General features: G+C 37.4%; 1 protein-coding gene across 5 annotated transcripts in view; it reads left to right on the forward strand.

Moving 5' to 3' along the window:
* Nucleotides 1-15,851, forward strand: part of LOC128736537 (3-hydroxy-3-methylglutaryl-coenzyme A reductase) — a 70,105-nt gene that overhangs the window by 18,140 nt on the left and 36,114 nt on the right. For all 5 annotated transcript variants that reach the window (XM_053831038.1, XM_053831024.1, XM_053831030.1 and 2 more), the window contains exon 2: nucleotides 9,308-9,991. In XM_053831038.1, coding sequence (XP_053687013.1) covers nucleotides 9,658-9,991 — 334 coding nt within the window. In that variant the 5' untranslated portion in view covers nucleotides 9,308-9,657. The remainder of the gene's footprint in view (nucleotides 1-9,307; nucleotides 9,992-15,851) is intronic.

A 15,851-nucleotide genomic window follows, 5' to 3' on the forward strand; every position in this document is an offset into this window, starting at 1 on the left:
TCCGTCGGTTTTCCTGTCAGGGAGCAACTAAAATGATTTTGCTAGAAATTGAGATTGACTAATTGAATATATTTATTGTGTTAAAACAACCAGTTATCGAAAATTGCAAAATTTCAGTGGCGCGTCGATTTTATCTACCTATCATATTAATATGGGTGATAAAATTTAATGCGCACATGCTGCAAACGAACTAAGATTGCTCAAAGTTCATTATTTATTCTATGGGATATTTTATTATGGTCGCCATAAACCAAATCATTCAAAATGATCTGACAGTAAAACTTTAAATTTTCTGTTCACGGATGTACTTTCAAGTTGACAAAGCTGGCGAACTGATTTAGCTTTTACCAGAGCGAAAAGCTTTATTAAATTATGGCGGTGGTTGTCAAGCAGGGAAGCTTAATCGGTTTTATTGCTGCTTTTAGCAGAGCGTGATGCGATTACTTGAGCTTATAACCTGATTCTTATAAAGGTTATGAAAAGATTTTGAGGAGTGGGCCACTTCATCAGAAAGCCGTTTTATAGCGGTCATCAGAAAGTTCTGGTGGGACTCCTAGTTTTACTAGCGGTTTTATGAAATTGATCACGAAAACAACGATACGAAAGCAATAGAACTTGAAATTGCTACTTGGACTGTGTCATCAAAAAATTAGTCATAAGTCCGTCATCTCTCAGGTCAGTCCGCGACCTGCACGAGGCACGAGTCGTCTTGAAGGGCCGCAGTTTGGCCATCACTGACCTACACATTTAATAGTTTGTTCTTTACAGTTGTACCTACACCGAAATGATGAAAAAACGGATTATATTTTTTATCCAAAACTTCTATTTGCCGATCTTCCGCATAGGCTTTAAGTAACTTAGTAATAATTTGATCTACATGTAGCAGCATAGCATAGTATAGCAGCATATAACCAAAATACCGACCAAAAAAGGGATCTTTTTTGTTTTAGGTATGAATGTATAAGTTTCAAACTTTGTTCGTTTCAACCATATATCAGCATTACGCAGTATACGCCCTTAGCTATCGCGTTAGCAGTGTTATTCGGAAAACAAGACAACACAAACAAAATTACCATTACAATGGAAAGATTTATTTTTGTATTTTCTGGTTATTTTTAAAACTAACTACAATACCTTTGGCGTTCTCGACGTATTTTTTTGCCGTTCATCACGTCAAAGATTGTCAGATAACAGTCACCCGGAATTGACGGTTATAGTTTAAAGTGAGAAGAAACATGCCGGTTGGCAGTAAGATATTATCACGTTCTTTTGAAAAGAGAGCCGTGAGCCACGCAGAACATGCGATAAACGAGTTGAATATATAATTGACTCCATAATTGGCTGGGAAGGGGTACCAATACTGTGCTATTCATAGAAACGAAAAAAAAGTCCAATTGTCAAATGCGAATCTATTTAACAAAGATATCGATATTTCGCGCTATGAAAATAAAAAACTACCTATTTTAAATGGACATTTTGTTTAGTACATATCATGACTTGAAATTGCGAATAATATTCTTTTATATGAACGAAGCCCTAATTTCGATTTTATGCGTGTGCTCGGTGGAATTCGCCCATCGAAATATTTATAAATGTTACATTTTTATCTTTGTTATACACCATAACAAAGATTTAGAAATTGGTCGAAAAATACGAAGTCGAATCAGGTATTTGTCACAAGGCAAGACAATTGCTTTCGTTGTACGAGAAGCTTTATAAAGAAAAACCCGATTTAATCCACCTAGTGGTGAAAGGAACCTTTGTTATACCATCTTATATGTCATTTGATATGGGCATTTCCGGCTCAAATATTATTTTTGATTTGTATTTGAATTTGTAATTTTTATAAAATTGAGAGAGTCAAATTCTATACGCATCACTTTGAACTAAATTCTTATATAAACTGTTTCTTAGGCCCAGCCGTTCTCAAGTTATTCAGATGTGAAATCTAAAAATTATCTATTAGAGTCAACACATGCAAAGTATCCGATAACCGTGTAATCGGATTTGAACCAAATTTCGTCAGATTGTTCATTTTAGGTCAGAAAGCAAACATCTTAAATGTGGTGCCGATTGATACGATTAGTGGTAGAACCCTCTTTTTAAAAAGAGATCCGTTTTGTCAAACCTTTTTATTTTTTACTTACAGATAAACATGGAAATCTCGACCAACATGTCAAAAGGTCCAATGTGCAAATGAGAGATTCTCTTTGCGTTTCCTCTCTTATGCTTATTACGGTGGCATAAATACATTTCAACCCAATTATTCTAAAGGATAAGCTTTCCAATAACACTAGTAACCGTTTCATGCATAATAGACGCATTCAAGTGCATTTATGCCGCCGTAATAAGCGTAAGAGACGAGATGCAAAGACAATCTTTCATTTGCACGTTGGACCTTTTGAAATGTTGTTCGTCAAATATTAGGTTTAGAAAGAAACTATTTTCACATTCAAATTCCAATTCCAATCGAAAATAGTCGAGTAAAAAAAGCCTTTTTTTTAGCGTTTTGAGCTGGAAATGATCATACAGAAATCGACACGTCTTCGGAACTTAATTCAACTTGTTAATGCTTAATGTTAATGTTTGTTAATGCTGTGCTAGTTATCATCCATATGCATCCTAGCGATAAACAATCTTCAGTGTGTATTTTAACTTACTAAATAACTTTATAGAACATATGAAAACAATGAAAACAGCGTGTACAGAATTTTTGAGCAGAACTGATTTTAAAGTGGCTGTTAGCCTCGGGGTACATTGCTAGCCTAACAAGCCAAGCGTTGTATGTTCGAATCTCGACTGATCGGTGCCGTTACAGAGTTAATAGGATCTTTGCCCTAGCCCGTAATTTTCCTGTACTCTAATAACCGGCTGCAAAGTCTGTCGATAAAGAAGGGTCAAGTTCTGAAGGACGTTTACACCCATGGCTTTGCTTTGCTTGATTTTAAACTGGTTTCTTTAAACAAATCATTAAATTTCGCAACCAGTAAGAGATAGATAGTTACTATTTGCAACAAGATGATTTGACTTCAAGATGATATATGTCGCTTCTGTGGCATAGAAAAAGAAGACTTGGAACACCTGTTATGCCGATGTCCGGCAATTCTCAATAAAAGATTAAGGTTCTTTGAAAGAGGGCTGTTAGAACCCTCTGATATTTGGAGAACAACTCCCAGCGCAGTAGTGCACTTCATCCGAAGTGCATCACCGGGCTGGACAAATGCTATTAGTCAAACAATGACGATCACTTCTGATAGTGGTACGTCATCTTTACAACATAGCTATAATAAAACGGGGGATATATCACAATAGATCAAACAAATGGTCGCAGTGATAAAAATACCCAACATGGAAAAAAAAAAAAAAATTTGCAACAAAGTTGTTTATTTTAGTGTGTTCTACAATCTTTGTGAAGACGCTATTTTTTTGGACGCGTTTCAAAAATAAAAATTTGTGTCACCCTTTTAAGCGGATTCACGGTCACCCTAAAAGTGTAAGAAAATGTGCTATATTTTATTAATTAACTGCTGCAAAGAAACACCCGTTGAAAAATTACACATTTTTACTATATTATTCTGTTTTTGAGGTTTGGTCCCATTAAAGGTTTGGTCATTAAGGTTTTCTTGAATAAATTTAATCAATCATTTTTAAATATCTTTTGACCAGTAGCACCAATCCTTATTTTCCTTAATTTGGCAAATACATTTGCAGTGTTAAGACCTCTCGTTTAATACTAAAACAATTGAAACTAGATAGATTATCTGGGTTAAAATCGCTATAAAGTTTGTAAATTTTAACGTGTAACTTCAATTGTTCATAACTTTCAAACTAAAAGTCCAATCAAAAAACAATTCAATAGTTGTCTATCCGGCTATATTACCTTTCAAATGAGACTAATAGCGCATAAATCGGTTTGGCCATCTCTGAGAAACAGGCGATAATTATTACCTTGTCAAAATACGTTTATAAGCATAACTTCTAAACTGCTTGTTTGTTTTCAAAAAAACTTTTTTCCAAATTTTTATAATAGCAAGAGCTTTCATTTGGTACTAAGATCATTGTAATCAGTTGTCTGGTTCCGGAGAAAATCGTGTCACGTAGTTTTCACGTTTTTGCTTATAACTTTTAAACGAAACATCGGACCACGAAACAACTCAATAGTGATATACTAGGCAATAATACCTTTCAAATGAGACTAATAGCGCATGAATCAGTTCAGCCATATCCGAAAAACAGGCGATAAAAAATGAGCTGCACACACACATACACACACACAGACATCGCTCAGTTCGTCGAGCTCTATCGATTGGTATACGTGATTCGGCCCTCCGGGCCTCGGATCAACTTCGTGTTTTTTGACCAATTTCTATATTTGTTATATATTATACAATTTGTTATATACTATAACAAAGGTCAAAATGAATTTTCCGATACAATTACATTGTACCAATAGTTGCACTAATATTCCCTTAATTAAGTTTGATGTTCCTTTAATTGTGTTATTCCATATACATTGCTAGGTTGCTACGTGAAAAAACATTGTAGCGCAACTATAGAAATGAGCGCCTATAGTTGTGCGCTTCAAATGCGCCTATAGTTGTGTTAGATTTTAGAAAAACGGCTTTTTAACAAATAATGCTTTAATTTTAAATAGTGTAGTCTAACTACCAATACTCCTAAGAACTTGTTTTCTTTAATGAACGTAATTGTTTCATTTAAAATGCTACGGTGACGAAAATATTCATTAATAATGAATATGTAGTAGCGCAACTATTGGTACTACCACAACTATTGGATCAACTATCCTATATGGAGCATTTGTGGATCTGGTTATTATCTATAATTTTGCTGAATAAAGCTAGGCTGCATCTTTTGTATTTATGGTGTTATACTGCTGCTGCCCCGTTGGTAACCAAATGAACATACACTTGGTTACCAACGGAGCAGCAGCATTGTAGTACCATAAATACAAAAGATACAGTAAAACTGTATTCAGCAACATTGTAGATAATAACTAGTTTACACATGTTTCATATATAACGTACTCAAATTCTGCTTGGCTGAGATGGTACTGTCAATTGAAACAAAATTGAGTGGAAGTGATCTTGCCATTCCTGTCTGCCAGTAAAAGTGATATGAACCAACTAACAGTTGAATTACGTTCCGAAGACGTATCGATTTCTATCTCAAGAAATAATAAGTAAGGCGGCATAACAAAGGTTCCTTTCATCACCAGGTGGATTAAATCGTGTTTTGACGTAGGACTACGTCTTTGTTTACTATACTGGGACTGGGTTGCATTTTATGAAAACGAAAATAGAAGTGTAACGTTTGAATGAAAGATTTCAAATGCTAATAACTACTAAACTACTGAACGAAACTGAACAACTTATATGTAGTTGGATATATAAAATGACCAGCAATTTTAGGGGGGGGGTCAGAACAATTTTACAGAGGGCGTAGGAGGGGGGCTCCTATACAAATGAAACACAAATTTCGTCAAAACTCGAGAACTAATCAAGCAAATGGAACCAAATTTAGCATGTGGGGGTTTCAGAAGGCAGGATTTTTTTCTATGGTGTACTGAGACCCCTTCCCCTTCAAAGAGGGGTACAAATGAAATACAAATTTCCTCATAACTCGAGAACTAATCAAGCAAATGGAACCAAATTTGGCATGTGGGGGTTTTTGAAGGCAGGATTTTTTTCTATGGTGAATTAGGACCTTTGCCTTCTTTAACCTTACGAATGCATTAGAAAAAAGTTACATATTATGCATTGGGGTCGAAACCGACCCAAGTTTTGAAATTGCTCTCATTCATCCATTTTCAATCCGAATTTCGTTTTCTTTACCTCGTTTGAAAGTTATGGCCAAAGACTGGCACCCAAGGTATGTTAGGGAATATTTGTTGACTAATGGCCACTTCTGCGTCGGTTCCGGAACATCCACTACCAGGTCCGGGGGACATTTGTATACTTTGAGATAATTCATTTTGTGGCACATCTAATCAGATTGGCTTGATAAAATAAGACCAATTGAAGTACAATGGGGACACTTTGGACCCAAATGGCCACTTCACCATCGATTCCGGAACATTAGGTAAATCCGGAACATTAGGTAAATGTGACATCCGTCGAAAAAAATTGCATTTTCATCAAAAGGCAGCAAAAATATGTTTCTCAGTCATTCATCACTCATCGATTTATTTCGATTTTCGAACTTATTGTTCCAGCTTACGGCGCTTGAAAGTCAGGCACAATTTGTCAATGTTAACTAGATAGACCACGCGTTACATTGAAGGATATATGTAAATGAATTTCAGTTCATTTGCTTTAATTGTTTCTATCTTTTTACTAAATGTTGGATAGAAAAGTATAATAAACTCTAAATACTATCGTCACGATGTAGTGAAACCTGCTTCGCCGACGCAGATTAAAGCTTGTTTTGAAGCGGAGCCGTGCTACTTCAATTGAAACCAAAGCTTCATTTCTTCATTGATTTGTAACAATTTTCAATTGAATGTTGTTCGAAGTTATTTGTTGTTAATTGTTATTTTATATATTTTTTTAAATCATACACTTACTCTTAAAAGGTTAAGCTATTTTTATAAACCACTTTTTACTCTCAAAACGCTTTTCATTTTTGTTTTGAGTTTGTGTGACGTCCAAAGAGGGGGGGGAGGTTGAGTTTTGTGACACAATCGGACAGAGGGGGGAGGGGGGGGGTCTAAAAAAGCAGAAATTTGGTGGACGTCATATTTGAATAGTCCCTTACCGCACAGTTGTCTGTCAAAACTCTTCCATCCTTATCTCTGTCCATTTCGGCCCATGGCACAAAGCCCTTGCAAGATACGTTAAGTTTTTGGTAGACCTTCCGTGTATCATGAGACGGGTACAGCTGCCAATGTTCATTGCACTCATTCTTCTTCTTCTTCTTCTTCTGGAAGAGTCGGGTTTGCTGCCTCCTCCTGCTGTTTGTATGCCTCCACATTGTGATGAGTGGCTCTGCGCTGCATCTTTATCATCCAATAACCATGTGCTGGCACTCATCGTCAAATCAGTCGCTACAGCTATTAGGTAACACACGGTCTAAAAAGCTTTCCACTGTGCTGTAAAGGTGTTTTTTGTTGGTGCTACAACACTCGATCTCATCCGGCAGAGCTAAAGAAGCTAATAATATAAGAAATGACACAAAACTCATATTTCATTCGTCGAAGCCAAGTGAACTGAAAAGTCGATAAAAGTTTCTGAGTCGGTTGCTCGAAAACTTGCCAAGTATCAGTCGATGAGCGCAAAAGAAAGAAATAATTATACAACTGATGGTTTTTGAGGTAGACCATTACCACCTAGTGGTAATGGTCCGAATTAATGTTATCATACCGATAGGTTCTGACGTCCAAAATTTCCGAAAGTGCTGCTCGACCAAGCGACATCAATTCCGTCTGGTGAGGTGATCTCCTAGACTAAGACTGCCGATGGCAGAGGAAAAAGGTGTGACGTATGATCATATTCCAATTACATCACCGCACCGGTTTGAATTCCTCCTCCTGACTAACTGGTGCATTGTAGTCCCTGTTGATGATATTGATATCATGTCATAGATAGTGGTCATATTTTCGCACCAACTGTAAAATAAAATTCATCTTTGTCATCATCCAGCGTGAGGGTTGTGCACGTTAATAATACTGAAATTGAAGAATCAGCCCTTATTCTGCACTTTGAGGAATTGATCGGCCACTATATGATCGCCCGCTTCTCGTCCATCATAGCTGTGCTGTGCGAATTCGTGTGTTTTGTTGCAGTTCAGGGATTTCTCGCACGTGACTTATATCAAAAACCGAAGTATACACTTGTTATCAATTGTCTCGCGATGGCCACATGACAAACCATATCATAGTCGTCCTCCAATAATAATACAATGGGATTCACCAAATCAATATTTTTAGCATAAGCTACTTCCTGTACATCTGTATGTACATGTACATGTACCTATCTATTAGCATAAGCTACTTCCTGTACACTTGTGGATGATGCAGAGAATTCTTCGTTTTCTAATAACAGCAAGTGTGAGACTAATATTCCTGTCCTACCTTAATTTTAACCAGCATTGGATATGGGCAATTAAGTTATTGATCATCATAAATATTAGGATCACTGAAGAATGCAGACTGAGAGTGATTATTATACTGATCACTGAGTGTGATTTGACATCTTTCTGGTTCATTATAGATTCCCAGGTGTTCGTTATCAAACGAATCAACACTAATACTAATTTGCATATTTATAAAGCAAATTTTCAGAACTCTTAGAATTCTCTAACATGCTGCACCAAAAAAGCTCTCGTGTTATGTGTGATGTTATGTGCTAGCTAGATAGAGTTTCATATTATTAGATTGAGTATGAATGATAGGTAGTAAATGTAACCAATTAGATGTAGTATCATTTTGTTATCTCAATATATATTTTTTACTGTGGGAAATAGAGCTTATGTAAGCGCTCTTAGCAACAGGCTTATTTTTATGTCTAGAGAAATGAGCAGCATCAGCTTCTGCGATATGGTCATTCATGTAGCAGTGTGTTTAAGTCAGCCTTATCTAGATTCTGAAGAAAATGCATGTAAATGATAGCATTTTTACATATATATGTGCTGAAGTAAAGTTCCACTGCATGATGATGTAGATTTTCTTTTCAATTGCTAATAAAAAATGACAGTTCAGTTGTAATCATAGGAACATGATTAAAATTTCCTTAGATACAAGATATATTTTCTATGGCTTATCCGCATTTCTTCTCCAAAAAACATCACCACCAATCCCCTGCTAGGTGAGTAACTGGCGGAACTAAAATCAATTAGCATATTGTATGCTAGAGTTGCTTGCAGTCCACAAAAGAGGACACGTTACAGCATCATGGCAGAGTGAGAGGCATGAAGAATAAAAACTATTTTAAGAATAATTTATGCGGCAATTTACAATCAAAATTTAACTGACGCTAGTTGTTTAGTAACAATATATGTATTAAAATACACTCAAGACTCACTTAATATGTGTATTAAAACTCACACGTACAACTGAAAAGTTTATAAAACTGAATTTTAAACAAGCAGAATTGAGTAAAATAACAATATTGCAATATACTGGACGCATTTTCTGTATCCTCCATCAAGAACTATTTACTAACGTAACATCAACAAAGAAATCAATCCGCCAGTACTACGTCAGACTGTCTTATTTGTTCAAACTTTTGCAGACAGCTTAGTAACTCAATGACTATACATAGCCAATCTCTTCTGCTTTTTTCATTTGCAGGCAGGTTTTTCTTGAAAACCATCGCTGTTCCGTCGTCTTCTGCTAGGTGGGTGGGGTCTGCAGAGTCGCGGAACCATATTGTGAAGAAACTGATCCCCGAACGCCTGCAATCGTGGCGGTGACTAGCTCATCAGTATCACCTGGGCAGTGCTGCAGTACAGAGGTGATCCTCAGTGTCGTGTTCGTGCTACTCAGCAGTGGCGAAACAAAGCCAAGTGTTCTCCTACAAAGAGAGTGGTAAATTTTGGTCAACGAAGTTTTGGTGGATCATTTGGTGTGCACTATATGTAAAAGTGTTTCCTGGGTTGTTAGTGAGAAAACGAAGTAAAAAAATCTGCAGTGCATAAAAGATGAGGGTTGGTCGATTGTTTAGAGCACATGGTGAATTTTGTGCGTCTCACCCGTGGGAAGTGATAGTGGCATTGGTAACTTTAACAGCATGCATAATAACATTCGACAAAGGAAGCATGGACCCGTTCCATCAAACTACACGCACCAACACCGGTAGACCTTGTCCCAGTTGGCGTTTCAGTTCGGTTGGCATTAATGATGGTTTCCGGTGCGAAGACTTGGAGCAGAATGGAATCGATGTGATATTGATGACTATCGTAAGGTGCTCGGCGATCCTCTATTGTTACTACCATTTTTGTAACCTTCAAAAATTGGGTTCCAAGTACATTTTAGGTGAGTATTTTTTTTACTAGATATGTGCTAGCAACCAGTGTTGCGCCTTCGAACCCGTAACCTATTGCATAAACAATGTTTGATGAATTATTAATTTAAAAAAAAAGATTATACATGTTTGTAAATTGTGTATGTATGTATACAACATGCATGAATGCATTTATTTGTGAATGTGGGCACATGCTTGCTTTTCTAAATTTAGTCTATTATGGAGCAGTATGTATTATAAAAACTTGGAGAAGGCTTCATAGGTATAGAGTAAGGCGGGGCATAAGTGTAACGTTTGAAATTTTCTTCAATTTACTTGAGATATATCACAACAATAAAATATATGATATATTGATCAAATAACTCAATATCTTTACATTTAACTATAAATCATCTGGATTAATAGTATTATGTAAAATACATTCTTAATTTTTCTGATCAGGTGCCAAATTGCTTACTGCGGGGCAAAAGTTTGAAGTTTGATTTCATGAAATTAGCACAGTAGGTAGTAATTAAAAAACCCATAACATTTCCACGATGTGTCAAGTTTCAGATAAAACATTTTTAATTTTAGCGTTTTTGTTTAATTTCTACAGTGTACTGCAGCCTCCGTCATACCATTTTTTTCTTTCATCAGCGGTCTGACGCTGTTTCGTTTCTTCCAGTATTTGTAGAACACAGTTTTCTCCAGATCCTCTATTTCTAGTATCTGTAATAATGTGCTTAAAATTGCATATGATTATCTCACATTTTTCCTCAATTCAAGAATCGTACTTTTGCCCCGCTAGGCGCTTAGCGGGGTTTCATCAAACTATGGGAAATAGAAATACATTTGGTCAATTTTTCTTACCGCACAGCTGATTGAGTAATGTGAAACGTTGCTACAACTTTCCTACGAGTAATAACCTCCTCGTTATATCGTATTTGCCGTATAACATATCGTTTAACCGAAACATATCGCCGTATAACCGAAACATATCGCAGATTGAAGATAATATGCTTTGTTAGCTACTGCTGTGCTATTTTCATGAATTCGAGCTTCGCACTTTTGCCCCTCGGTTTTCGCACTTTTACCCCGCTGGTGGGGTAGATCCTGTTTTGAGATAGCTCCTGTTTTGCGTCCAAACGTAAAATCACTCCTTTTTGAATTTTGATGAGGTAATGCAAAAAGTTCTGAACTAGCCAGGAAAGGATTTAAATTTTAAAGGATTTGGTTTTAATGGTTTAAAACAATGAGCAAAATTGCCACTTTTAATTTGCATAAATGCTTCAAAACTTTTTTTAAAAAACAATTAGAATTATTACAAAAACTTGCTCCGCAGTGACGAAGGCTATAAGAAGTTAATGGAATTTTATCCATTTTTTTCTCGTTTATTTAAAAACTAGCTATCCTGGCAAATTTCGTACTGCCACAAATTGAGCTGAATGACGTAAATTATAAATTTCGTATGTACTCAAAGTATAAGTTAAGTTTTGTACTTTTTTGAGAAATTAGGTGTGTGTTTTTAATTTGATCGGATCGGATCGGATCGATAGTTTCTACCACTTTTTTCTGTCTGTATAAGCATTTCAGACAAAAAAATTATTTTATTTTATCGTCAATTTGAACGTAATTTCCTCTTGCATAACCTTAGATTAACTTCTTGTGCATAATGTAGCACGGAGAGTAGCTCAAGCATTCCCCTTTCTTGTCTAAGGAGGGGTTCAAACTTCTATTAGAACATGCTTCTGTAGATTTGATGTTTCTGTCTCTAACAGCAACGACAATAAGGTTGCTAAGAGATTATGCAAAATGCAATTCGAGCCAAATTATCGTAGCACATTAAATTTTCAATCTAGTCTTACACTTACCACTTTTTGGTGAGAATTTGAAAATTTAATGCCATTAGCGGAACATGCGTTATGTAGCTCTCCGATTTCTCATAATGTTCCAATCAATTTAGCTTAACTTTCTCCGCTTGCGCCCTATGCTTTGGCCGAGATTTGTTGTATGGGATCTATATACGAAACAACTGGATACAGAGAATCAAAATCAACCGAGTGAGAAATGGGCCTCCATGATGGGTCACGTGACCCATTATAATAATATTCGTTTTTTGGCATCTTAGCACACATGACCTTGATTTTGAACTGAAGTTACTCACTAGCTTTTACATATAAACTTCGCACCTAAACGTTACTACATTCAACGTCAGAAATTGCTACTGCATGTTTACAAGCAAATGTGCAAATTGACATTCGGGGATGTTATATTTAGTAAAGCAACACTTTTTTTATTTCAAGGCCATTTACTGTATGCTTAAAATGAATCAATAATTAAGTATTTATTCACTTTCTATCAGTTTGCAAGAAAGTTATTATATTGAGCCCAGGCATTTTTCCTATCGCCAGAAAACAAGACAGGTCCTTTTATCTATATATTCGGTTTATTTTCTTTAGCTTGCGAAATGTGGAGGTTTCCATCATTGGCATAACTTAGCTAACTGGCACCTTTATCTTATTTACTGTGCGTAGATAAGAGCTAAAATTACTGTGGGCTCAAGCTTGTGGGCCTCACTGACAGTAGCGGAGCTAACTCGTACGAAGCGTAGCGAAGATATGCTATCTCATTTACGCCAACGCATGTTGTCATCGAACAAATGGATATCTGCCAGTTACTTGGACGAGGATTTTTTCGGAAACTGGCCTTCTGTTTTTATACAAAAGACTTCGCAGACAAATGTTAGAGCACTGAAATATTGAGCGAGTAGTGCTGCGATCCTATCGATTCTAACAGTTGCTTTTCCAGAACAGGCGACAATGATGGTACCTTGAGGTCAATCCTGCTTCTAAATATGTAGGGCAGACTGCTGCAAGATCAACTTTGTTTCCGACCCATAACACTTTATCAGAATGTTTTAATTATAAGTGTTATACATCATTGGAAAGGTATTTCTATTGTCTATACAGAAAAAAATTGCAAAATATTTGATTTTAGAAAAATGAAGAAATAATGCTCATTTCCGTGAAGGTCCTAACAATTTGCGGAAAAAAATGTTACTGCAGATTGAGAAATATGTATTTCGTTTTTACAATATTCAAAACAAAATCCATTTTATTTGTACATATGGTGGTTTTCGAATATCAAACATTAATTGTAAATCAATTTTTTTTTTTCGAAAATAATGGGCAAGACAAGACAAGAGCGACCGGTAGGGACGCCAATGTTTATTTGACTATCAATCCAGTATAAAGCATTAAAACGCACAAAACTTATTGTAAACAAGTTTTACTTGCTTATATAGTAGTTTTCAATTATAAAAATAAATATTACCCTGCAAAAAAAATCCACTTGCAAAAATTCGGATTTCTCAACCAACATAACCATGTTTCATATCATCATAATACATACATATGTTACATTGAGTGGCCACGGATTCGGGAAATGCGGCAAAAAATCGGGAATTTATAAAAAGTTGCTCTAAATCGGGAATTTATGAATTTACGTGCCAACCGCCAACGTTCGTTGGCAAAATATTATTTAGATGTATTGACAGTCCTGTCATTCCGAGGCAAACGAATATGCACCCCCTATTAACGAAAACTTGTACCTGCCAGAAATCTCCTCCACCTGCAAGATGAACTGCACCCTGAGTGTAATTGTAAATGTCTAATAGCAAAGCGCTATATGTGTCAGTTTTTTCGCAACAAGTTCATTTAGCTGCTATCAATATGAGTGAGGTCTTTCGGAGATGAAAAGATGTGCACCGGTTGAATTGCAAGCTAAGACTAATAATTTTATTCTATTCAACATCGATATAATTAATTTTGTCAAGTATGTAGTAACAATAGGTTATAGAAATAATGGAATTTAAATTGGTATACTATAACAATAGATTTGATTTCGAGTGTGGTTTCGATATATCACTTTTGTCGATATCGTGCTAGGGTTGTCCCACCAGCCGATGTTGCGTTAATTAATAGCGAAGGTGAGGATGCTGCTACATTCATAAAAACCAAAGTTCAAACAAATTCATAAAAAACAAACAATATCAACTATCTGGGCTCGCGCAACTACAGACCAAATTTTTACTATCCGACAGATCTTGTAGAAATGTCGAGAGTACAACGTGCCCACGCATCACATCTTTATTGATTTCAAAGCAGCATACGATACAGTCGATCGAGACAAGCTATGGCAGATAATGCACGAATACGGTTTTCCGAACAAACTGACGCGACTGATCAGAGCTACATTGGATCGAGTGATGTGTTTCGTACGCATCTCTGGGACACTCTCGAGTCCCTTCGAGACGCGACGAGGGTTGAGACAAGGTGACGGTCTATCCTGCATACTGTTCAACATCGCTCTTGAGGGGTGATCCGACGAGCGGGCATCGAAACGAGAGGCACGATTTTTACCAAGAGTAGCCAACTTCTAGGCTTTGCAGATGACTTCGATATCATTGCCAGGAACTTTGCGACGGCGGAGGCAATCTACACCAGACTGAAAGCGGAGTCTAGGAGAATTGGGCTACAAATAAATGCGTCGAAGACCAAATACATGAAAGGAAGAGGCTCAAAGGAAACAAACGCGCGCCTCCCACGGACGGTAACCGTTGACGGCGACGAACTAGAAGTGGTAGAGGAGTTCGTGTATTTGGGATCGCTGGTGACCGCGGACAACAACACTTGTAAGGAGATCCAGCGGCGACTCCAAGCGGGAAATCGGGCCTACTTTGCCCTTCGTAAAACGCTACGATCAGGAAGCATACGCCGCCGCACGAAGCTAGCCATGGACAAAACCATTATTAGACCGGTAGTTCTTTATGGACTTGAAGCCGTGACGCTGCTTACGGAGGACATACGCGCCCTTGCCGTGTTTGAGCGGAAAGTGCTGCGGACGATATTTGGCGGAGTACAAACCGAAAGCGGAGAGTGGCGGAGGCATATGAATCACGAGCTACAGGCACTGCTTGGGGAGACTCCCATCGTACATCTAGCGAAAGTTAGCAGGCTACGGTGGGCCGGACACGTCGTAAGGATGCCGGACGACAGTGCGACGAAAACAGCCCTCTTCAACAACCCCACCGGCACCAGGAACAGGGGGCCCAACGTGCACGATGGCTCGACCAGGTCGAAAGCGATTTGCGACTTCTGAGACGACTAGGAAATTGGCAACGAGTGGCCCAAGACCGAGTTGAATGGAGACGAGTGCTTGAAACAGCGCGAGCCACCCCGGCTCTATGCTGCTGAAGAAGAAGAATCAATTATCTGTTGGTGTATGATCAATATCATCAATCAATAAATGTTGGTGTATGATCAGAAACTCACTAGCGTTCACTTAATTTGCATTGATCCCATCTAAATCGTCTGAACACGTGTCCTCGTCAAGTAGCGTACAAAGAACTTCTTTGCCTCTTCTAGATGACACGCGACATGGTCTTAAGTTAGAATTGGCACAGCGTTGCGTCTAATGTGCAGATCTATAATGACCATCCGCGGTGTTCTTTAACGCGAAATACTGACCCCACTCTGGTCACATGTTCTGGCGGCAGGCATGATCTTTGGGAACAGAAGAACAATACATCCCAAGAAACATTTTTGTTGTATAGTAGCTTATCAAGCACTAGTTCCATTGGTACAGATATACATTAGTTGAATAAGCTACTTTTAAACAAAAATGTTTCTTGAGATATCATAAAGGATTTTACGGCTGCCTTGCGGAATTGAGATAGGCAATTGCAACGAAATATGTTGGAATAATAGCTTAAACCGATGACATCAGATGGCTCTGGAACAAGTAGGCCAACTGCTGTTTCCCTGAGTGGGCAAAGCTAAAATACTCAGCAGGTTGATACGCATTTCCTTGCATCATGGAGGATTTCGACAC

Source organism: Sabethes cyaneus, chromosome 1, assembly GCF_943734655.1.
Source record: "Sabethes cyaneus chromosome 1, idSabCyanKW18_F2, whole genome shotgun sequence".
Taxonomy (NCBI): Eukaryota; Metazoa; Arthropoda; class Insecta; order Diptera; family Culicidae; genus Sabethes; species Sabethes cyaneus.